This window comes from Pygocentrus nattereri, chromosome 15 (assembly GCF_015220715.1).
Source record: "Pygocentrus nattereri isolate fPygNat1 chromosome 15, fPygNat1.pri, whole genome shotgun sequence".
In the NCBI taxonomy this organism is placed as follows: Eukaryota; Metazoa; Chordata; class Actinopteri; order Characiformes; family Serrasalmidae; genus Pygocentrus; species Pygocentrus nattereri.
The window spans coordinates 35298258-35324216 of NC_051225.1; the positions used below are offsets into that span (position 1 = coordinate 35298258).

General features: G+C 39.8%; 1 protein-coding gene across 2 annotated transcripts in view; it reads right to left on the reverse strand.

Moving 5' to 3' along the window:
- The window catches only part of lrrk1 (leucine-rich repeat kinase 1), a 148275-nt gene that overhangs the window by 108675 nt on the left and 13641 nt on the right, over positions 1-25959 (reverse strand). The window contains exons 1-3 of one of the 2 annotated variants that reach the window (XM_017699557.2): positions 25190-25408; positions 15216-15382; positions 1429-1600 (exon numbers count right to left, since the gene is read on the reverse strand). In XM_017699557.2, coding sequence (XP_017555046.2) covers positions 1429-1600; positions 15216-15371 — 328 coding nt within the window. In that variant the 5' untranslated portion in view covers positions 15372-15382; positions 25190-25408. Of the gene's footprint in view, positions 1-1428; positions 1601-15215; positions 15383-25189; positions 25409-25959 lie in introns of those variants that run through there. The other variant, XM_017699556.2, reaches the window with a different exon arrangement.

A 25959-nucleotide genomic window follows, 5' to 3' on the forward strand; every position in this document is an offset into this window, starting at 1 on the left:
TTTTTTTTTTTTTTTTTTTTTTTTTAGGAATTAGCATTCCTGTGAATCACTAACCTAATATTTAGTTGTACAACCACAGTTTTTTAGAACTGCTTCACATCCATGTTGCATAGAGTCAACCAACTTCTGGCACCTGTCAACTGGTATTCCAGCCCAGGATGCTTTGCCTACATCCCACAATTCATTTGCATTTGTTGGTTTTGCCTCAAAAAACGGCATTTTTGAGGTCACCCCCCAAGTGTTCTATCAGATTAAGGTCTGGGGATTGGGCTGGCCACTTCATAACCTCAATTTTGTTGGACTGGAACCAAGATTTTGCTCGTTTACTGGTGTGTTTAGGGTCGTTGTCTTGTTGAAACACCCATTTCAAGGGAATTTCCTCTTCAGCATAAGGCAACATGACCTCTTCAAGTATTTTGACATATGCTGGTCCATGATCCCTGGTATGCGGTAAATAGGCCCGCACCACAGTAAGATAAACATGCCCATATCATGATGCTTGCACCACCATCACCACTTCACTGTCTTCAGAGTGTACCGTGACTTGAATTCAGAGTTTGGGGGTCATCTGACGAACTGTCTGCGGCCCTTGGACCCAAAAAGAACAATTTTACTTTCATCAGTCCACAAAATGTTTCTCCGTTTCTCTTTAGGCCAGTTGATGTGTTCTTTGGCAAATTATATCCGCTTCATGTCTTTTTTTCAACAGTGGGACTTTGCAGGGACTTCTTGCTAATAGATTAACTTCACACAAGTGTCTTCTAACTGTCACAGTACTCACAGGTACCTTGAGACTGTCTTTGATCATTGGCTGAGCCTTCGATCCATTCCAATGGTAGTCTTCCGTTTCCTTCCACGTCTCTCTGGTTTAGCTTTCCATTTTAAAGCACTGGAGATCATTTTAGCTGAACAGCCTATCATTGTCTGCAATTCTTTATAAGTTTTACCCTCTCCAATCAACTTCTTAATCAAAGTACGCTGTTCTTATGAACAATGTCTCGGACGACCCATATTTCTCAGGCTTTCAAGGAGAAATGCATGTACAACATGTGCTGGCTTCACCCTTAAATAAGGGCCACCTGATTCACACCTGTTTCTTCACAGAATGATTGACCTCACTAATGAAAACTTCACACTCTATTATTTTGAACACACCCCTTTCACTTAATTATTCAAATACACGGACTCAAGAGCATGCATATCATGAACGCTGAGTGTTGTTTTTCTGAGCATCTACTGCACCAACTGGTAAATTGGTTGCCATGTGGTGATATAATTTACACCAAAAACAGTGATTAATCTAAGACTGCTCATTTTGAACTCAAATGTACCTGACAAAATGACCAGTGAGTGTAGGTACAAGGTAGGTGTAATGTTGACCTTGCAAAAGGAGAGGACAACCCAACAAAATGGTATGTCTGAACTCACGTGGAATGGAGTCCAGCAGCTCCTGGATCACTGTGTGCTGGCCATAATGTGCAGCCAAGATTCCCGGATTCCCTTCATTAGGCTCCTGAGGGAACTGAACCCGTGCGTCCTTCAGCAGGAACCGGACACTCTCCAGGTCGCCATGCTGACTGGCCACACACAGCAGCTCCAACTGCAGAAAACATACATAAACAAGATTAAATGTATATCAGTGTAACATTAGTCTCAATGAGAACTGCACAACATGCACAAGATACTAGTCCTGTGATTGAACTGTGATGTACTTTGCACTATATTAAAACAACGGTCAGTCAGTAATGTGGCCCTGGATTAGCCTTCACTACTATGATCAATATATTTTTCTTTTTTGGATTACATGAATCCAAGATTAAGTGACCCCTATTAGTCCCACAACGGGGACATTTCACCTCCGCATTATCCCATCCATGAAGTGAAACACCACATACACTCTAGTGAGCACACACACACACAGTAGGGGGCAGTGAGCACACTTTCCCGGAGCGAAGGGCAGCCCAATCCGCAACGCCCGGGGAGCAGTTGGGGGTTAGGTGTCTTGCTCAAGGACACCTCAGTCATGTGCTGTCGGCTCTGGGGATTGAACCGGCGACGTCACGAGGCTGGGTCCCTAACCTCCAGCCCACGACTGCCCCTACCTTGGCTCATCAAATTACCCTGGAATTGGAACACATCTGTGATTGGTCAAGGTGGGTGGAGGTAAAGATAAGCAATATGATGATGATTTATGATGGTGAATTAGATCACAATAAACTTTACTGAACTTTTCTATCTGTTTTAAAACTGTACACAGCAACTTAACACAGAGAGACCACAATTTAACTTGATTCAGTGCAGAATGCTGTGTAAAATGATGAAAAAAAACACTGTTTTCAGTTTGCAAACAATTTTTATATGAGGCCTGTTCCAACTTATCAAACCTTAAGAAACATTGCCATAGATATCGCTTAGGAGGAAATGTCTTATATAGTTTAGGTATGTGCTATTATATTGCCAAACCCCTACCTAGAGGGCTTATATGCATATTAAAGATTCCAAGGTCAATATTCAGCTAACAACCTGTACTTTGTGCCTTTGTATTTTATATATCCCTGTGCAGGTTGGTATAGTGTAGTGGGTAACTGGGGTTGACTGGGGTTCAATCCCCACCTGGGTAAGCACCCTAACACTACACCAATAAGAGTCCTTGGGCAAGACTCCTAACCTTATCTTCCTATCCTATCTTTCACCTGTGCAATATCGTACAATGGTAAGTCACTCTGGACAAGAGCGTCTGCCAAATGCCGTAAACGCATGTATTGGTTAAAAGTGAAAGAAGTAGAATTACTGAGTCAGGAGAAAATAAAACCCTAAAATATGTTGTGCATACCCTACTGTGAATCACCCTGTATAACCTGAAAAAAAAAAAATCAAGTAAGGGGCTTCAGGTCAGACTTCGGGCGAGTTTTTCTGAACCACATCATACGTCGCTTTGTAGTAATGTCACATGCACAGGCTCAAAAAGACGGTCCAGCTCAATGTTAAGGTTTCAAATGCCAAATGAACTTTAAACTGATTCACTAACATATAATTCACTCACAGTCCTCTTTGAATCTCCTTTCAACCATCAGAATCATCCACTTGGGGAAGGGGTCCAAAACACAACCCTCATAATAAATTGTTCTCTACACATTGTGTGCAATTACACTTTTCTACCAGAGAGGTAGAAAATCCCCAAATTGTACATATTGTATAATAGTACATGTTGTATAACCCGAGTCTCAATCTTTGTGAAAAAGAATCAGAACCATATCATAAATGTATATATATCTAATTGGGTAAATGCTTTAAAAAACAAATCTTAGGTGAAAAGTGAATAAAATATTATTACATTGTGGTGCAACAATGTCCAAATGTCACTGTTTACACAGAAAATTATGCAATACTGCTCCTTTTTAGCACAGTCCTTCTCTTTCTCGGTTTTCCATGTGTACTATACCCATTGCTGTGCTTATGAAAATCAAGATTCGGTAAGGTTGTTCAACCTGTTTGTGTTTTTCTCAAAAAGTAAAGAATGAAGATGCCAGTTCATCACAAATCCAGCTTGGACACCAAAAACAGAAAGACCAAAACAGTTCGATGAGAATGGAATGACAGCAAGTACAAACACTTTTAAAGCGATCCACTTCCTCCTAAAGTTGTGCATTATGCAATTCTAAAATACATAAAGCACCATTCAGTTTGAGGAACAGCTGTCTCCTCTGATGTATTCCTGCATGAAGTGGCAAAAAATGTGTATGTAGAAGTTAAAAGAGCTGCAGACCTTATTACAGTGTCAGCACTTTTGATTCTGCTGTGCTGCTAGATGTACATGCTCAACAATCTACTGAATTAAGCATGAGATACACGGCGTAAAGCTGTGGCTTTATTTAAACCTTTTAAATGGGCACAATTGGTCCGCAGGTCAAATCCTCACTCCTAGAACTTTAGAATAACTCAGTACATTTGCATTGACACTGAATTTAGTTACTGAACAACTTAGTCTGGTATTTTAAGGTGTAAAATAAACAAGCTATGATTAAATGAAAATCAAACAATCATAATATTTGTGTAATAGTTACTCTATGACTTGAAATGATTAGAAACTGTGAAACCACTAGATGGCGATAAATGCTTTGTGTGTATATATATATATATATATATATATATATATATATATATATATATATACACACACACACACACACACACACACACACACACACACACAAACAAATTCTATACAGAGAACATACTTTTTAAACATACATATTTTAACACACAATTATCATTTATTTGAATTGAAAAGTATTTGCCTGTGCAAATATTGACACAATAATAAACAAATAAACAGTAAATATGCTCTAAAATGCAGAAATATGCCATATTTAATTTGTCTGTAGATGAAGAGTTACTTTATGTTTATTCAGAAAATTTACAAAACACAAACTTTGGCCACGGCACCCAAACTTTTGCACACAACTGTACACAGCACAGAGTGTTCGGTTACTTCTGTTTGGTTTAAGCAGTTCAAATTTCAAAATTGCTACCTGTCTTAAAATTCATTTGTAGGTTGAGCTCTAATAGTAATTGTAATTTTCATGTGAAAACAAAGGCTCTATGCATTTTTGAGTCTAATATCACTGTCATTACAAAAAAACTAAAAAAAATAGTGACATTTTAGAGAAGGTAAGATCTCAGTTAGCTCTGATGTTGGTCATTGTAAAGAGGTTGCATTCCAGGGAATATCATGACTAGGTCCATTCATCATGAAATGTGCCATGAAATGTAGATGCCCCTGTCAAATGGTGTCAAATTACTAAAAACAAAAATTTATGAGGATCTGACATGACAATGAGAATATACTGCATTTTACTAAAAGGAGAACTAGAAATCTGACCCCTGAGTTATTTCCTCTCTGTTCAGTTGCTAATATTCAAAACTACCAAACGACTCTGGATTTGTCTCAGGCCATTCTAGACTACAGCATCCAGCTGGTCTGGGCCTTTAGATGAATCAGCTGTTCTGGCTCTCACGGTCGTCCCACCAAGCATAAATGGAAGCGTCCACTTCCCTCTTTTTATTCTGGCTCACACTGGCTGATAGTTTCCAACCCAGAAGCCCAGTTATAGTTCCTGTCATATCTCAGCTCACTGCTGCCGCTACTTTTAAAATAAGGCCTTGCAGACACTTAGAACAGTTAAAGCTGCATTACATAAAATACTTCTATATAATACGTTCACAGTACTTGGAATCTGAGATAATACATATTTGTACGACGCACAGATTGTATGTAGATATGAAACTTCCATCTAATGTGAAAATTGTCTGTGGGTAAAAATGTGGGTCGAGTTTCATTCCTGCTCTGTTTGCTGAATAAAACTAATAATGCCACATGCTGATCTCAGCAGCCGCTGAACTGGGCTTAACGTGTTTAAAACATTCATAAACACTCCGCTGTATGGAAAAGATTCCAATAACGCACTTGTGTTGATTTTCTAAGTGTAAATAAGTGAACACATCCTGTTTAGAGGATACATGTCTGTACATTTTAATGCACTAATACCGTTTATTTGCTAAATGTAACAGAAGAAAAAAAAAAACATCGGGCCGATGTAAAAATCATGGCACATTTTATATATTTTTTTTTTTTCTCAGAAAATCAACAGAACATGTCATTTGACCGGGGTGTTCAAACCTTCGCAAACAGCTGTATTTCTCACATACAGCACTGTGCAAAACACCAATGAGGCCACTCATCATCAAAACTGCCAATGAGTATAAGACATTAGATTAGATTAAGTGACCCTTATTAGTTCCACAATGGGGCAATTTCACCTCTGCATTCAACCCATCCGTGAAGTGAAACACTACATACACACACACACACACACACACACACACACACACACACACACACACACACACACTAGAGGGCAGTGAGCACAATTGCCCGGAGTGGTGGGCAGCCCTATCTGCAGCGCCCGGAGAGCAGTTGGAGGTTAGGTTAGTACAGTAGGTTAGTACAGTCCTGTACTGTCCGCTCTGGGCATTGAACCGGTGACCTTCAATCATAGGGACGGTTCCCTAACCTCCAGCCTATGACTGTCCCCTCAGTCATTAGTTCTTCACATATATTTAGCAGAAAATTCAACTACATCTAAATCAATTTAGATTTTTCTACATACTAAATCAATTTTTTAGATTAGATTTAGTGTGTCCCCTCTTTATTCCAGCTTTTCTCCACACCTCCAAAGTTCAATCTTACAAGCTGATTTTATATTTTATTATAATATTTTATATATATAACATTACTTTCCAGGTAATTCTTGGCCACTTCTTTTGATCCACCATTCACCATGAAATTTACACAATGTAAAAGACAAAAGACAACAGGCAAATTCAAACTGTAGAACTTCAAAGTGCACAACAAGGACGTGGTCATAACAGGATTTGGTGCAACACAGTATGGAAAATATGGATCATTGTGTTTTTCTTCTGTGTTCCAACTGATCAGATTCACTCTGAATAAATATTGTGACATTGTGCAATTTAACAGTAGTAATTTCTTGATGTATTGCAATATATTTTGCAATATTGCACAATTTCTGCACAATGAATGAAAAACTGAATGAATATTGAACTGATTATTCAATTTTTCTGTACCGCATTACACCCTTAATGGACAAGGGCTGCAGAATATTGAAAAAATGATGACATATTTGGAACATTTGCCATTCAATGTGTTAAAGCACACTGGTGAACTCTTGAACTCACATAGTTAAGATTGACATATTATTTCAAATAAAATCATTTATGTTTGTTGGATCTCATGAATGTGATGATTTATCAAAACATCACCTAATTAGTTCAGCCCTTATTTGCATATTGCAGCCTCCTTCCATATAAATACTGCAAAGGCCAAAATCTTAAATCACAATAATGACTAACAGTGACCGTCTCACGCACTGAGAGGAAATGTGACCTGAAGTCAGTCCACTGCAGTGATGCGGAGGCTCAGGTGCAGCAGGACACTGATGGCTGGTTAAGAGGCCTTTATGGAATAGCATTATAAGCTCCTAACCGTACTTACGGCTGACTGTTACATGACACCATGACCACAGTCAGTGGCCTCCAGCCCAGTCTATAATCACCTTAAAGCAAAACAGAGAATTACAGGAGCACAAAGAAAGAACTGTACTGAACTCTGAGCTGTGTTTTTATACTCAATGTGTAACTAGAAGACCGTTTAGTGTGAATGAGGTTGGGTAATTTTACTTTATGGAGTGGATTTAGAAATGAAAACGCTGCATACTGGAGTAAACCTGACCTTGTTTTCTTGCCAGCTGGTTCAGTAAGAAGCAATTCTCGCTCTGTTGTATTTGCCTTATTTTACATTTCTTAAAAAATGTTTTCTTACTCGCAATTCATGTAAACAACCTGAGAAACTGTCAAAACTTAAAAGATTCTTTTAATCCATAACAAAGTGGAAAAGCAACTTTTTTTTGTCATATTTTTTTAGCTGTTTGACATCAAAACACACAGAAAATGCACAATCAAATCTTTTAACACGGAATGTAAATGAAATACAAACTAGGGATGCATTGATAACTGATATATCTGCTGATATCAATACATAAACATTTAAAAAAATTAGAGAAAATGGGACTAAATCTGCCTGTATTGCCATTATAAATGCAGTATACTGAATAAAATGGCTCAGAATTCTGCTCTTACAGTGTGCAATAAGCACATCATTAAATATCAGCATGAATTATTGTTCAAATTTAACACATCTGTCAGATGCTGATATGTTTTAAGTAAGTAAGTAAGTAAGTGATACTTTTTTGATCCCACAACCGGGGAAATTCCACCTCCGCATTTAACCCATCCGTCAAGTGAAACACCACACACACACACACTAGTGAACACACACACACACTAGGGGGCATTGAGCACGCTTGCCCGGAGCGGTGGGCAGCCCTATCCACGGCGCCCGGGGAGCAGCTGGGAGTTAGGTGTCTTGCTCAAGGACACCTCAGTCATGGACTGTCGGCCCTGGGGATCGAACCGGCAACCTTCTGGTCACAGGGCCAGATCCCTAACCTCCAGCCCACGACTGCCCCTTTTTTTAAGCAAATATACAGATACCGATATGATTCTGATATCACTGTACATCACTAATTTAAGCGTAATTCATTACATAATTAAATATGTGATTCATTTTATAAAAGAGTGTATGGGCTGAAAATTGGTGGGGTTGAACAGGACCTTCTTTGGGGTCTGGGGGTCCACAGCCATAGGAAAAAATAGCAAAAGCTTTTAAAAATACACATATTTTTAAAATATACAGAGAAATCCCACCTCAATAATTCTAAAGTAAATATGCCACAGACATGTTGGATAATTCCAACTGAAATCAATTATCTCTACTGAATTTGCATACATTAACACTGACAAATGCATAAAACATCTGTGATTTTACGCTTTATCTAAATATCACTTTTATGAAAAAGCCACAGAACTCTCAACATATATAATACGTGAACACTGCACAACGCATGCAACACATTTCTAGGCAGTGTTTGTTACATTTTAGACGCAATACTGTGTATTTAAAAATAGAACAGTGCTTTAAGCATTTCAGAATCCAGGAAGGAGGCAAACTAAAATATTTCAACCAATTTAAATATAATTCGTTTATATGATCAATCATTATAGCTGTAATGGATATACTAATGTTTTTCAACTTAATCTCTACCCTGTCTGTAGCATAGAGATTACATTGATCAACACCAGAATATCTTTTTAAAGGGGAATTCCACCTATATCATTAAATATTTAAGATGTAAACAAATTCAGAGTCACTCGGAGCGGTTTGGTGTGAAATGCTCTATTCTAGAGAAACTTTTTGTGCCAAGTTTAAATTAATACAGGACCTGATGCCTGAGACATTGTTAAATTAGCAGAAGTCTGTAAAAACAAACAATCTACATTCCATAAAAATACTCAGACGACTTGAAGATTCACTGGTGGTTTTAGATCCCAGCCACCCCTTGTTCCAACCTCTGCCACCCGGAAAGAGGTACCAGAACATCCGAGCCAGAACCACCAGGTTCAAGAACAGTTTCTATCCCCGAGCTGTCAAACCGGTCACACCGGCAGCATCGACCTGAGCTTAACAGCAACACTACAGTCTGTTACTGATCAGCCTGACCACCCAGCACACCACACACTGAGCTCCACTAGATCAGAGGACTGTATGCTGTGCAGTTTGTCTCTGGCTGAGCCTTATTTCTAGTATTTTTATATATTTATACTGTAACTGTTTATTTAAGATGTTACCTGAACATTATGCTGCTACTCTCTACCTGCACTGTACACTTTATAAACAGATCACTGTTTACATCTCTTTTTGCACCACTAGTACTTCTGCATTTACTGTACTGTACTGCATTTCACCAGCACATTTCTGTCTATATACCTGATACACTGGAATATCTGACTATGCACATCCTGTCTATATGTCCAGTATACCTGTTATAACCGTTGCCTATGCACATTTTGTCTACGTTCGATACTTGTACTCACTGACTTTGCACATGTTGTCTTGTCCTTTACTGTCTTTTGTTTTTGCACGATTTACTATGCATCTTTTATTACTGCGCTGGAAAAGTAGCCCGATAGTGTTTCGTTATACTGTACTACCCTGTATTGTATAATGACAATAAAGTTGAATTGAACCGAATTAAATAAAATGACTATATTTGTGTTGTAGACATTGTGACCCTTGGTTCCTCTCACCATCACTGTATAGAAATCTGAGTTGGATGAGTTACGTTTCTCTACTATGAACCAAAACAAAATCAATCCACTCTGAATGACTTTGTTTACATCACAGCAACTGCATTACTGCATTATTACACTTTGAGAAAATGGAAGAATTTCTCTTTAACCCCAAGAGACTTCAGACATCTATTTAGTGAGAGCACATTTAAAGGTTGGTTTGTTGGAAAAAGGTTGGAAAAATCTAATTTACACATTTCTCCACTTTCCCCAGATCAACCAAGACATGCTTGGCTTCCAAATTTAGCTGAACCTGCTTAAACTATGTCCAGGTCTTCATTAAGGTTGCGCAGACTTTGATGTGATTTCAGACAAGAGTTTGAAGTAACATGTAAACATTCTTCATATTTAAAAATGTGGTATTTATTCTTTAATGCATAAAGGCCATATATGGAAACTAAGGTGCAAAAAAACCCATTTTGAATTCATTGTTGATGTGTTGAAAAACCACAGCCACCTACTCAACCTACAGCAGTTTGGCCCCACCCATTCACATTGCAGCCAATCAGAACAGACATACTGTATATCAGAGATAAAGATGTAAGAAAATGTGCACGTGAATTATGGATGACTTAGGCCAGGCATTAAGTGACTTAAGTGACAACTCAAACGGAGTGTTTGAACTGCCCATCATGTACCGACAAAGCCTGCGATTTATATGCTCACACTGTACGAAAACAGTCAGTCCAGCTGAAACGATGCAACATGGATGCTCACACTCCAAATGAAATAGCCCCTACAGCTCTGTCTACAATAAAGCGGTTTCATTAAAAAAAAAAAAAAACAGGCTGCACCTCTGAGTCCCAGGCCAAAACATTGGCTGAATCTCAAAAGGCTCCCTGCTCCCTACATAGTGCACCCCATATGAAAATAGTTGCTCCTGTACCCATAAAGTACATTACATCAAATAGCCTTCTGAGATTCAGCCATGCATGCACAGTTCCATACAAGACAAACAGCGCACTATTTTGGTGTAGAAGCTAGAACTTAGTGCACTACATAGGAAGGATGGGGCTGTTTGAGCCACTGGCAAACTATTACAATAGCACAGCTAACTTGTGCCACACACAGAGGAAAGTTGGCATAAATGGACACTGGTGCCACAAATGTGGACTTTTTTTGCCTCCATGCAGGAGCGGTTGTTCTGACTGTTTGTGGTTTTGGGTGTGACTTGGAGAAATTAGTTCGTGAGTCTGCTCACACTGTGAGACAAGCAACCAAAATTTGTGATGTGCATCGTTTCCCCTCTCACACTTCACGGCAAATGACGGCCACTGAAGCTGAAATTCAGCCTGACTGTGAAATTCAGTCGGCTCCAACTACACTGGGCTTAAAAACGGGCAAAATCAGGTTAAAACCCACACAAATGTTCTAAGTAAATCCTTAGGAAAAAAAGACGAGGATAAAGGCCTTCTAATGAAGACCTGAATATGGTTTTTAGAGGTTTTGTGGATGTATTTAGAGAAAACATTTGGGTGACTATTGACTTTCAGTGTCAGTACTGTTTGACACTTGACAGTCTTGGCTGACTGACTCCACCTGAAGAAAGCAGAAAAAACGTGTTAGAGATTTTTCAACAAACCATTCCTTTAACTCTTAAGGACAAGTAGGCTACATAAGGTGCAGTGAAGCAGCTCTAGAGTTAAAAGCATTGTGTGTGGTTGTCTTGCTTTAGGTGCTCTTCCAACAGCAGAAAAACACTTCCTCATTCCTCTGATCTAAAGTGGGTGGCTAAATACACACGTCTTACATTTCGCCTTTCACTTCTCAGTCTGCATGTGGAATTTCATGATCTGTGCTGCTCCGCTGTCTGAACACAGTCTAAAGTACTTTACTCATCTCCTAACAGCCGTCTAACAGACGTTCGCCTCTCCACTGTGGATCGTAACTAATCACCTTATACACAACTAAAAGTGCTGGACGTTGAGCATTTGATCTCTCTTTGTTAGAAAGCAATGCAATACTGTCAGGGGATCAATAAGTATTTGCACATTGTAGAGTCAACGATGGAGGAAACTGCTCTTTCTCTGCCTCAGTCAGGGGTCAAACACCAAATCCTTTGCTTGCACAGCTGACTTGGTTCTAGTGATGCAGCAAGCAAGCTAATTAGGATGTTGGGACACAACCAAAGGAACAGAGAACATATTGGAAATGTACTTAATATATCCGCTGCTCACTTCCTCGAAGGGGATTTTCCACATAATTCAATGGGTAAGACAAAGTCACTCAAAGTGGTTTGGCGTGAAATGCGTAATTTACCGAATCAGAATTGTTCACAGTGGTGATAGGAACCAGATGTCGGGTTATTATATGAAATGTTTATGTATACAGTGTCTGATGGCTCAAACATAGATTTATGAAAGTTTTGACATATGATTCTGTGCTAAAATGTATTTTTTCCAAAAATTTTCCAATATTTGTCAAAAAGTCCATTGATGCAGGAGAGGCTCCTATCATCACCAGTGTATAGAAATCTGAGTCTGTGAGTTTCTCTACAATAAACTGTTTCACATCAAACTCTGAATGACTTTGTTTACATCTCAAAGATTTGGAAAAAAAAGGGTGGAATTCCTCTTTAAATCAAATCATATCAAGCCACATTGTCACATCACATTAACACAGTGAAAATCTTAGGTGCATAGCGCCCTTGTAGTACTTAAATACTACTACTTTATATACCCATCCAAATCATTTAATTCAGGTGTTCCAGTCACTTCCATGGCCACAGGTGTATAAAGCCGAGCCCCTAGGCCTGCAGACTGCTTCTACAGACATTAGTGAAAGAATGGGTCGCTCTCAGGAGCTCAGAGAATTCCAGCGTGGTACCGTGATCGGACGCCACTTGTGCAACAAGTCCAGTCGTGAAATTTCCTCACTACTAAATATTCCACAGTCGACTGTCAGTGGGATTATAACAAAGTGGAAGCGCTTGGAAACGACAGCAACTCAGGCATGAAGTGGCAGTCCACGTAAAATGACAGCGTGGGGTCAGCGGATGCTGAGGTGCATAGTGCGCAGAGTCAATCACTACAGACCTCCAAACTTCATGTGGCCTTCAGATCAGCTCAGGAACAGCGTAGAGAGCTTCATGGAAAGGGTTTCCATGACCGAGCAGCTGCATCCAAGCCTTAAATCACCAAGTGCAATGCAAAGCGTTGAATGCAGTGGTGTAAAGCGCCGCCACTGGACTCTAGAGCAGTGGAGACGTGTTCTCTGGAGTGATGAATCACGCTTCTCCGTCTGGCAATCCAACGGACGAGTCTGGGTTTGGCGGTTGCCAGGAGAACGGTACTTGTCTGACTGTACTGTGCCAAGTGTAAATTTTGGTGGAGGGGGGATCATGGTGTGGGGTTGTTTTTCAGGAGTTGGGCTCGGCCCCTTAGTTCCAGTGAAAGGAACTCTTAATGCTTCAGCACCAAGAGATTTTGAACAATTTCATGATCCCAACTTTGTGAGAACAGTTTGGGGATGGCCCCTTCCTGTTCCAACATGACTGCGCACCAGTGCTCAAAGCAGATCCATAAAGACATGGATGAGCAAGTTTGGTGTGGAAGAACTTGACTGGCCTGCACAGAGTCCTGACCTCAACCCGATAGAACACGTTTGGGATGAATTAGAGCGGAGAGTGTGAGCCAGACCGTCTCGTCCAACATCAGTGTTTGTGTCACAAGTGCTCATCTGGAAGAACGGTCAAAAATCTCCATAAAAACATTCCTAAACATTGTGGAAAGCCGTTATAGTTGCACATCATGTTAATTCCTATGGATTAAGAATGGGATGTCACTCAAGTTCCTATGCGTGTGAAGGGAGATGTGTGAATACTTTGGCAATATAGTGTATATATACACACACATTTGTCTACACACATTAATATACACCAGTATTGCCAAAGTACAGTTCTGCAAAAGTAATATATTTTATGAAATAAAAACGATATGTATATCTGTGCACATTTACATATGTGCAATTAGTCAGCCATATAATATATATATATATATGGTAGAAGATGTGCAAGATGTCAATCTATATGTATAAAGTTGCTAGATTAAAGGTACAGTAAGATCAGAGTGAGTCTGAGGTGTGATCTTACTTTAACTTTACATGTACATACTGTACACATACTGTAGTGCTTCAGTCTTTACAATATAACAAATTCTATTGTTATATGCATGCAAAATTACGTTTCGTTGATTTTCTACATAAAAATAAGTGAACATGTCCTAGAAACATGAAATATGGCCTGTGCAAAAGTTAGCACACATTTTATTTTTTCCCAATATGTTAATCTTCATAAATAAACTAGAAATTCTGTGCAAAAATTGGCAGTAAAATGGCACATTTGTTCTCTGTAGAAGATGTGTTGTCATATTTTCGATGAAACACGCAACTTGACCAGTGGTGTTCAAACTTTTGCATGTGATTTCAAGGTTTGTTTAGTCGAGAAAATAGTTTTCTATAGAACCATGAACAGCCAAAGGACCCTTATTGTTTGCGTGAATGGTAAAATGGTTCTGCAGATTGATGGAGAATGCTGTAGATGGTTCTGTTTGGAACCTGAAAAAACTTTACTTTTAATAGAAGTAAACAGAGAAGTATGTTTTTCCAAGCAATTTTGGACAATTTCGGTCGGTCAACTCGTCACAAAATTTTGACAAAACATAAAGCTGCCTTTTTCAAACTAGGAAAATTACAGTTATGAGTTTATGAGGGATATGAGGTTTTGTCCTGACAGCAGAGTTATATTTTAGACAATATATAATGTAGCAAATTGTTTTTTTTTTGCTTTACCATTGTATTTGAGATATGTTAATAAGAAAATACAGTGTAATGTTATAAAATAAAAACATTCAACCCAGCTACCTTCTTGGCAGGCAAAAGGTATGGGGACCCCAACATTAGATGCTTGCTTGCACTATTTTGATCAGAAATCATTTATATAATATTGCTTCCGTTAGTTGGATCATGTGAGCACACTAAAATACTAACATAACACTTATCAGGTACGTCTACTACTGGTCACCCAACAATTTAGGAGGGCGCATTGGCGCACTGCTGCACCTTCTATGGTAACAGGATGGTAAAAGCCCATGATAAATGGCAATACTGTACAGCTGCACTACTTGGCAAATGAAAACTGATCCTGATTCTAACCGTCTTCTCATGGTACCACTTGCCAGGCTCCGTCCCAACACCTGAGACTCAAGGGTCAGATCAATAACACAATATACTTCAAACATTAGTCTACATTATGGTGCCAACCAGGCTGAGAAACAGCAATAACAGCCGAGCCATTTTCACTGAAGGTATTTTTCATATGGCGGGTGTTTTTCACCCTGGAGTCTAAGATCCTCGTTATGCCTCCACATCTCCTCCGTTATGCATCTTACCCCGTGTGGCCGGCCTGTGTCATTCTCCAGGCAGGCGATACGGATCAGCTCGTGTGCCCGGCAGCCCGTGCCATCCCCGTAGGCCGCCCGGATGTTCTCCAGGGTGGGCGACTGGCCCAGGGGGGCGCTGCCACCCGCCGACTGCTTGGCTCCCATCTCCGTCCCGCCTGTAATTTGGGCATAGCAAGCAAACAGCAGAGATCAGTCAGAGGGAGGTGGGTGCTGCATGCTAAAGCTAGCTCACAGCAGTGGGGAAACAAGTCCCAGTTACAGCAAGGAGAGAGCAGCAGAAAATCAGGTCAGCTTCATGAAGAATTCACACGCCTCTCCCCCTGGACTGGAGTGCGCTTGTGTGGGGGTGTTTGTTCTTGAACATTAAGACATTTTGAAAACTGAAAGGGCAAAATTATTTCTTTTTGGCCAAATGTAAGGGTAGAACATTTGTATTACATCAAAATATTAATAGCAATGTACAATGATATCAGAATCAAACCAGTATCGGCTGATATTTGCTTTCGGAAAAATGAGCTGCATTGGGCCGATGTTTCAATTTGGCCAATACTTTAAACCGATATGTGATGATGTATTTATTATACATAAAATATCTTCTCACATCTCCGGCAGGAAACTTTTCCTTAAACAGTGGAGAACAGAAGTAGAACGGTTTCTGGTAAAATGTCTCAATTTTCTACAAGGCTGGAGTCTTTGCATTCTCCAGCTTCTTGTTTGAATTTTACCGTGTTTTGAATTAAATTGAATTTGGTGCTTGAGACGCCAGAATGTAACTGCTGCACCATTAAAAGTGGAAGGGGAAATTAGAACAAGAAGCTGGTGAATGAGAAACTGACTTCAGCCTCGAAACGTTTTAGTGTTTGACAGTTTCTTGTTGCACATTAAATGTTTTAGTACACCAGCTGGAGTGATTATAAACATAAAATCCAGTCTTACATACAATACATATGGGTTATACTATTACATATAGATAAATACATAGTATATACACAGTACTTATTACATATTGGTACTTAAACAAATTATAAATGGGACATATTACACAGTCCTGCGATGGACTGGCGACCTGTCCAGGGTGTATCCTGCCTTCCGCCCAATGACTGCTGGGATAGGCTCCCGGCATCCCCCCGCGACCCTGACGGAGAAGCGGCTTGGAAAATGGATGGATGGACATATTAATCCTATGTTTCTGAGGCCAGTATAAAGCAGTGCTTTTCCACATTAGCTCTAAAGGAAGGGCACCAGAAAACCACTGAGTCACTGTGGGCTTGTGGTAGTCCACAGTAAGAGCGGCTGTAAATAGACCTGCTTATTGCTACAACAGATATTTCCAGTCAAGCAGATATATAAGAATACTGTAGTCAGAGTGGGTGGAGAGGTGGGAGAATTTGGCAGGCAGCAGAAAGACATAAGAGAGAAGGAAATGTTTCTGTTCATGTGTTTGCTTATTCAAAGTGGTGGGCTTTGTGACAAACACTAAAAAAATCCATGACTGTGGCTTTGTTAGAACTTTCCATATTAAAATAAACAAGCAATGGGAAATGACATCATTAAAGAAAAAGAAGAGCAGATTAATAAAGCAGAAATGGTTACTAGTAATGGGAGGGGTTAAAACTGCTGTAGGTTTAGTGACATCACAAAAACAAAACAAGAAAACTGTTTATGCAGCTTACATTACACGTTTAGACAGTTTTGATACACCGAGTGTGTTTACATGCATTTAATAATCCGATACCTGCAGAAAATCGGATTTTGTCAGTAATCCGATCAATGTGCTTACATGCACTTCAGTAACCAGATAATGGGAAAACCCTAGGTCAACGTGAATCGGGCAGTAATCAGATTTCTGCTTTACAACCAACCAAAAGTATTTTGCTGCCATCTCTCAGCACACTGCTTGCTTATTTACAGTACCTCCATCTGTTCCGCACATGTGCAGACTGAGAAATCCGAAAGAAATCAGAGTAAGAGTTCTAATGCACTGAAAAATCTGATTACTGAGCTAAAAGTCAGATCTCTTTATCGGATTCCTTAATCAGATTTCTAGATCATACTCCGATCTAAGAAGTCAGAGTATGCTGTTTACATGACCATTTGAATAATCGGATAACTGCAGAATTCCGGGTTATGATCGGATTATTGAGCGCACGTAAACGATGCATCAAACTTTCAGAATTCATTATGCCAAAATGATTCAACACCAAATGTTCATATTTAGACTTGGATTTTACAGAACATTTTACAGAGAGGACTTTTCTTCTCTAGCAGTGGCTCAGCAAGACTCGAATAAAAGCAAAAGAAGGCTGCCTAACAGGACTGCCTCTGGTTTTAAACCATCTTATTACCGCATTCTTAAATAAAATGGCTTAAGTTAGCACATGGAAAAAGACAGATGGCAGAAAAGCTCTAATCTCTAATTATGTAGTTTGCAGAATGTAAACAGAAAGGGCTTTCTAGTGAGTGGTTATAGGTTCTCTCAATTGTTTCCATTTTAAAACTGGAGGTACAGTTAGCAAAGCATGTAACTTCCCTACCGAACCTTAACCCCTTAAATGGCCAGGGCCAACTGGAAGGCCTGACGTTTTATTACACACTTCCATAACCTAAGAATAGCTCAGCCAGTTTGCACTAAATTCCTTGAACAATAAGCCTTATTTTCAGTACAATGTTGAAGACTAATGTTCAAGACTGATGCAGCACAGAAAAATAACACAGGTGAACATCTGTGGTCCAACAATCTATGTATATTACTCTTTGAGATAAATGTGCCAAAGCCAGAGACACAAGAAGATCAGTAAGATGAAATTCAGCTGTGCGATTCCACAACTGGGCTGCCATTGGTGTCCTATACATATTATACAAGGTGACTAAAAAAGATGAATCTCATTTCAAAGCTCTATGTTTTTACAACCATGAGGCACCTAGGAACCAATCACATACTAACTGAAAGAGGGGGTTTCTAGAGTGAGTTTCTAGACTGATAGAAACAGCCTAGAAACAGTCAACAGTTTTCGATTTAAAATGGCTAAATGCATGTTTTCTTCGATTTAGTGCTGAAAATTGTTGTGACATTTTTAGGATTACAGAGGCTAAATCATGAAATCACCCCGGTGACTGTGGTTGACAGCGTTGCTGTTGACCATAAGACTGGCTGCAGTTTGCCCTTTACAAAGGCTGGTGAGTAATTTACAGGTCATTGTTAAAAACTGGCTGGTGACTGTGCCCTACAAACAAAGTGGCATGGATAGCATGCATGAGAGATATATGGAAGGATACCTTAAACACAAATGAGGACCATGTTTAGGAATAATTAGTGATAATGGATGACGCTGATGAATAAATTTAAGTTATGAAGTAAAGGACCATAATAGACAAACGCCTTTAAACTAAGATAACAGTGGTTATCGTAATTCTTTAATAGAGAAAATACTCACATTTGTGGGTTTCTTTGGTTGCTTGCACAGCCATCGTTTTTGCTCATAACACTCTGATTGAAGTGAGTCTGAAAAATCTGTTTGGAGGGTCATGTAGCCCTAACACTTCGCCCTACTATCTCAACAAAAACCAGGACACCCTACTCCTATGTGTGTTAGAGGTAAGGGGTGAAATGGGATTGGGCCTCTCTACGTCTGTCTGTGTGACCGGTTATCGACTAGGGAAAAATGATGCAATTGATGACTTTTAAAATGACCTCTGTGATCTCAATTTCCTATAAATAATCACCCTTTAGAATGACACCAGCCTACATATTTGACGCAGAGAAGCAAATAACCAAACTTCCCTTTAACATCTCTGCAGTGAATAATCCCGTAGACTGACTGCACTCACTGAAAGCAAAGCATGTGGAAGTGCAGCGGCCTGTGGGTAAGAGCCTCTATTCCTGTCTGCTTTTAATATAAGAGGGGCTCGTATGAATAATTGAGCACGCTGAGACGAGTGATAGGAGAAGGCCTGGGGGAGAGTAACCATTAGACCAGGCGAGGCCGGAGTCAATACAGTCTCCTGCCGCTGGGCTTCACTGCTGGAGTCCTGGAGCCCTGAAAGACACCAGGACTGCACTATTGATAGACTGACATGCATTTTTATTATTTTGACCACATTTGTTGGATCATGTGATGGGCTTGATTTAGGAAAACACCCACAGAAACACTCCTCTGGAACCTGGAATTCTGCTGTAACAGGATTTTAAGGGTCAATAAAAAAGATAATGATGAACAAACATCACTGTGCAGCAATGTCAGATTTAGAAGACTACTGACTTGAAGATAGTTCATGTCCCAAATACAATTGATTACATCATTTTCTACTCTTTTCTGAAGCCAAAAACAATAAAACAACATTGTTGTCAGTGCTATGCGAATATGGTACTTACAGAGCTCTTTTACCACAAAAGCTAAAATGAGCTGTGTCAATACATTAAAGCAAATGTCTACTTCAGCACCTTAACATGCCATGGGCCCTTCTATAACCTGAGAAAAACTCAATTAATTTCCATTAAAGTCCCTGTAGTTGCTGAATAATAAGCCTCTGTACGAAATAAACCTGGAATGTTAAAGGGTTTATACATCGAGTCATCAAAGGTAAGAAATAAAAGGTCCATAAACTTTCCTTTTCATACCTGCAGTGGCAGCATACTTTAGGTTTGGTTTGCTGTGTTGCTGACACCTTTGCTGTCCTATTTAAACGCTGATAGGTCATCTTTATAGGGCAAAGGTTGTGCCAGTATGAGTTGACACATGCGTTATAGGAAAGGGTGCTGCCATGTAGGCTGTGTTTAGGTATTTGTGTTGATGTGTACAGAGTCTTGCTACTGTTTTGTACCACCACAAGGCAGAAACACTGGAATAGAGTCATGACTCCTCTTCTGTTAGCTAAAAGCGATCACGTGATGCTAAGACAGTGAGGGGCAAAGGCTACAAGACTCATTGCTCAAATCTGATGTTTTGTTCACAACCAAGCTCTCTAACATGATGGTTTACATTCATCTAAGCAAATTAATCAAATCCATCAATTAACGTGGAATAACGATGCATGTGCAGCAAAAAAACAAAACAAAAAAAAAAACAAAAAAAAAAAAACACATGAAATCTGACTCATAAGATCAAATGTCTGTACACATCACATCTACAACCACACATGAAAGTGGCTCAGGTCAGATTTGTGTGTCTACACACCTCTGAAAACATCAGATCTGAGTCATGTTAAGGCAAAAAATGGGATTTGTACCATTTCATCCTGGTAATGTGAACATTGCAACAGTGCATTTGGAACTTGCACCTAGTTCACCCAGGTTATTCCACAATTTAGCCCCTCTAACTCTTTCAACATTTTTTAGCAATGAATCTAAAAAAATGTGCATTTAATTAACACATTTATTAACCTCTCAGCAACAATGTTTCATTTTTAAATGGGTTTCTTTGAATAAGAGTTTGGTTGAACATGCAAAATGCAACATGCAAATGAAAAGAGGCAAAGTGATGGATTCAGAAAACTTAATTATGTTTCAAGATAAAGTGATGGTATGTGTAGCTATGATTTAGTGCTAAAGACAAATTTAGCCCTACTGACTTTGACATCAATGGTGTTAAAATCAATAGTAACAGCTGAATGAGAGAAATTGACCCTTTTTTAATGGTAACACACTGAACAAAACAAGGATCCTTCTGTTCAAAAGGCACCAAATACAAAATAAAACTCAGAATCACGGTCAGAACTGCCTTCGAAGCAAATAATTCCTCTTTCATCTGTCAGTGGAACGGACAGGATCTTCTCATCATACATTAAAGCAGCTAAAATTGCATTAGGCATCTTTCATTCTGTCTCTGAAAGATGAGTATGCGTTTCATTACCTGTGACACTGTAATAAGACTGAAGGGCTTATGGAGCAGACCTAGTGACCAGTCAATCAAAAGTGTATGGCAAAATTAAAAAAGTGAGGTTTTCTATGATGAACTGCATAAATACTGCAGACTTTATTTGAAAAGTACTCTTCTATTAGCCCAGTCTTGGACAAATACGCATACAAACATCACACTATGGAAATAATATTAATATTGATTTGTTTCCTCAGGGTAACAATAAAAGGCCCCTGAAAGGTGACGTTCCTTTGTAGGTGTTTTCTTCCTCAAAATGGTGCATGATATACCACTCAAATGTGCAGATGTATGCTGGTACTGGAGTACTGGAGTTAACTGAGAAAATATACAGACTAACACTGCAATAAAATGCCTTTTTTACGTTTGAACAGAACCGTGAAATGGTACAGGATTGCTTGTATTTGTGCCTTAACGGACAGGTCAAGAACAGCTCTAGGACATGATTGAGAAGGCAGCTTTATCACTGATGGTTGCAAGTTGGAGAAACATTGGTGCATGTGTGCTCTCTGACAGACTAACATGATGGTCTGTCAACCACTGTAGAGAAAATCGTGTGAAACGATGAGTCCTCATCAGTGGCCAGTGTTGCACCAGTCAGCTGTAGTGTTAGCTCATCTGAACAGGCAGCCTCTGTTACTCATCCAATACGAAAACAACTGATTTTTCTCAGCTAGTTTTGAATAATAAAAGGTTTTCACATGTATCCTTCTGCTCGTTGCTAAATTATTGCAGCCTCTTAACACCAGTGCAGTCAGCTGTAAGCATGAGTGGTTTTAAAGGGGTGGCCGAGGTGGCCAGAGCACTCTCTTTTCTGTCATGTCACGGTCTTCCACTTGTTTGCAGCTTTAAGAGGAGAGCTGCTTCGTTTCACATATTTACATCGAGGGTATGTCTCGTCTGTCCCGCTCTGCCTTTAAGGGGAGAGTTGTTTTGCTATCGGTGATCTGCAACCTCACTTCAACTTCCCCAACCTGAAATCTCAACTGACCTTATGTTGTTAAGTCATGTGCCTGCTCATATTAAGCACAATTATATTGGATACTATTCCATCATTAAAAACTATTAGGATTACAAGAAGATTAAAATAAATCTTCTAATAAAATGTACCGAACTTTAGCTGGACACTTGCTTGCTGCCCATCTCAGCACTGTTGGAGCTCCATGCAGTGACGCAGGCCACCATGTGATACCATGTGGACCGATCACAGACAGGAGATCCCTGAACAAACACCACACAAACTCAAACAATCGTGAAATTGGCCAAAAGGATGTTGTTTTGCTTGGACACAGACTGCCAGCTTCAAATGCCATCACCCCCACCTATCAGCTGGCTCAGAGATCCTTCCTGATACCACAAAAACATAAAGATATGGAACGAAAGTGCATTATATATGAACTTCACCCATAACGTAAAGGACTGCATTTTTTCAAATTATGTAAAAAACTCAAAAACGACAAAAATGGACAAAGAAAGTTTTGCTTTGTTTGTCAGAATGTCACAGTACATGTTGGAATTGATGTTTCTCTCAATGAACCGCAGCTCCCCAGTGCCGGCAGCTTTCATGCAGCTCCAGACAATGATGCAACCTGTACCATGCTTGACTGTAGGCAAGAGACAGTTGTCTTGGTACTCCTCACCAGGGCGCCACCACACATGCTGCACAGCATCTGAGCCAAAATGTTCAGCGGGCTTTCTTGCACATGAGCTGCAGAAGAGGCTTCCTTCTGATTGATGGCCATGCAGACCGAGTTGATGCATTGTGCGGCAATGCTGACCTCCTATTTCTTCCACCTCTGCAGCAATGCTGGCAACACTCACGCATCTATTCTTTAAAGTCAACCTCTGGATATAATACTGAACACATGGATTCAACTTCTTCTGTCGACCCTAGTGAGGCCTGTTCCGAGTGGAACCCGTCCTGGAAAACCTCTGTATGACCTTGGCCACCAGGCTATAGCTCAGTTTCAGGGTGTAAGCAATCTTCTTATAGCCTAGGCCATCTTTGTGGAGAGCAACAATTCTATTTCTCACATCCTCAGAGAGTTCTTTGCCATGAGGTATCATGTTGAATATCCAGTGGTCAGTATGAGCGAATTCTACCTAAAACACCAAATTTAACAGTCCTGCTCCCCATTCACAACTGGAACCTTGTAACGAGTCATAAGACACCAGGGAGGGACAACGACACAATTGGGACATGTTCAGTGCGAGCTGTGCTCACTGTTGTTTTCAGCTATTTAGACATTAATGGCTGTGTGTTGAGTTGTTTTCAGAGGACAGTAAATTTATCTGCTATACAAGCTGTGCACTGACTACTTTAAGTTATGTCCAAGTTTCATTTCTATAGTGTTCTCCCATGAAAAGATATAATAAAATATTAGCAGAAATGTGAGGGTTGTACTCACTTTTGTGAGATACTATATATTTCCCTGTTCAAGCTGACTTTAAAAGCCAAGTTCAAAATACTTTTAGTCCTGGTATTAAAGGATTAATGCAGACAAACACACCATGACTTTCCCTTGGATTGCCAGTATGAGACATGACTATTTCCAGCACTGCATGGAAGCAACTCACAAGTCACTTTCACTATGAGTGAGACCCCAGAAAGTCCCTCTTTGTGACATGTTGACGGGTCAGTGCCAGTGAAAGTCGTGTTAGACTGAAGCAGTTGACGCCTGCAGTGATGTTTCAAAGACGTTCCTTTGCACTGAGGAGACAGCTCACTGATTTATTCAATATAACCATAACCTGATTACAATTTCTTATCCCATCGTCCTTACTGAGGACAGAATGTTTTAAATAGAGGTCAACCCAAATTGGAAAAGCGCTTAAATAAGACTTAAACACGGAGTTGTAACTAAGCTTATTAAGTTCTGCAAGAACCAACAACAAAGGTATTATGAGCTCAACATATCAACACGAGGACTGTGGGAAAGCGCGTGTGGGTGACGTCAGCGTGAACATACCTGCATGAAATATGAGTGAAAATGTGAGCAAGCAGGCAGCATTTTAAAAAAGGAATTCCACCAAAAATGTCAAAATTTCTGCACAGTTCAGTCATTTGGTCATTAAGAGTGGTTCGGTGTGAGGTGGGTCACGGGAGAGAAACTCAGACTTCTTTACAGTGGTGGTGATAGGAACCAGCAATCGCATCGTCTACATCACAAATATAGCCAATTTAATTATCAACAAGATCCAATCTGGAACCCACACAGGCCATTTTAAATGCAATAATCTGAAATACAGAGTTCTTTAGAGATGTTTTAGAGCATTTTGGCTTACAACCATATGTATGTGTATGTGTGTGTGTGTGTGTGTGTGTGTGTGTGTGTGTGTGTGTGTGTGTGTGTATATATATTATACACACATGTACATGTATATATGTGTATGTATATATCAAACCACTTTGTATTGATTTTCTATTTGGAAATACGTTAAAACATTCACACAAACACGTCACATATTTTTGTGCGCAAATTTTATTGATTTATTAATTTGCTGGATTTACCATACAATAGAAAATGCGCTATAACTTCTACACATCTTTGGTTTCATTTTCTCAGTATGTTAAATTCAGCAAATGAACAGTGATTGTGCACTAAAGTGTGCAGAAATGTGTTCTCTTTAGTTGTTCTTTCATATCACTGCTATGAGAAGAAAGCCTCATATCTCCATTTTTGTTGCTTTTCAGTTTTTTGACATAATTTGTAAAGGGCATGTTTCCCTTTACATGGTGTGTAAATTTAATAATGAATGGACCAAAAGAAACGGCCCAAAATGCCTTGGAAAATATCTGGTTCCACTGACTTACATTAAAAGTAAAGTAGGTTTTCCTTTTCCTGTAAAGTTACCATTTTGGAGATACAAGGTTTCCTACCGACAACAGCGATATGACTTTATAGACTACACAACTCTTTAAACAATCTCATAACAAGAAACATTAGACACATTGCCCACAACTGTACTAAACAAGTTAAAGCTCTCTGTTAAATGAACCATGTCCATTCACTGCAGTCTGTAATCTGACCTGCATCGCTTTTGTCTCTCTCTTTGTCTATACATGAGGAGTCAGCAGATCAGACATACCTTCTCATGCTTCAGGAGAACATCCAAGCATTGTTCAGTATCCTCAATATCCTTAACGTCCACCAGACAAAGGCACCCTCCGCTAGTTCACACCGCTCGCCTGAGATGCCTCTCTAACTCCAGCTTTAGCATTACCTTGTATTTAGGTCTGCTAGCGTGTAAGGATGCTAGTGCACTATGTTTTTTAGACTCTGCTGCCTCCTCCTCCTCCTCCTCTTCCCTGACCGGCACCGCTAACCCTCCACCCCCCACCCAGAACGCAGTGAAATCCAACCCTCCCTGGCCCACTCCCAGTGGGCTGCTGCGCGGTAAGCTAGTCCCCCTGTCCCTCCCAGGATGACTTCAGACATATTCTCTCATCCTGCTCTGCTACAGAAGCCCGGCTCAACCAGATTAGCACAGCTCAACCAGATTAGCATGCTGGAATCGTTTATAAACCACGCGTGCGCCTATCGCACCGGCTCAGACACACAGAACACTGTGGGGACGTGACTGGACTGAGACGAGGACGAGGAAAGGATGAGCACATCACTGGGCTACCATTACCTCACACACAATCTCCGCTGCTAGTGATGCTGAGCTGGCAGGAAAAAAAAACAGCTAGTGCACAAATTTCACCTTCACAAAGTCACTGACTGCTTTTGATGTTTGTTTTCCAGCCACTATATAATTACTCAGAGTTCTCTAGAGACAAGAATGCATTTTCCTTCACCATATGAATATTACATTTCTGTTTCTGTCAGAATTCGGGCAAAACTGATATGAAAACT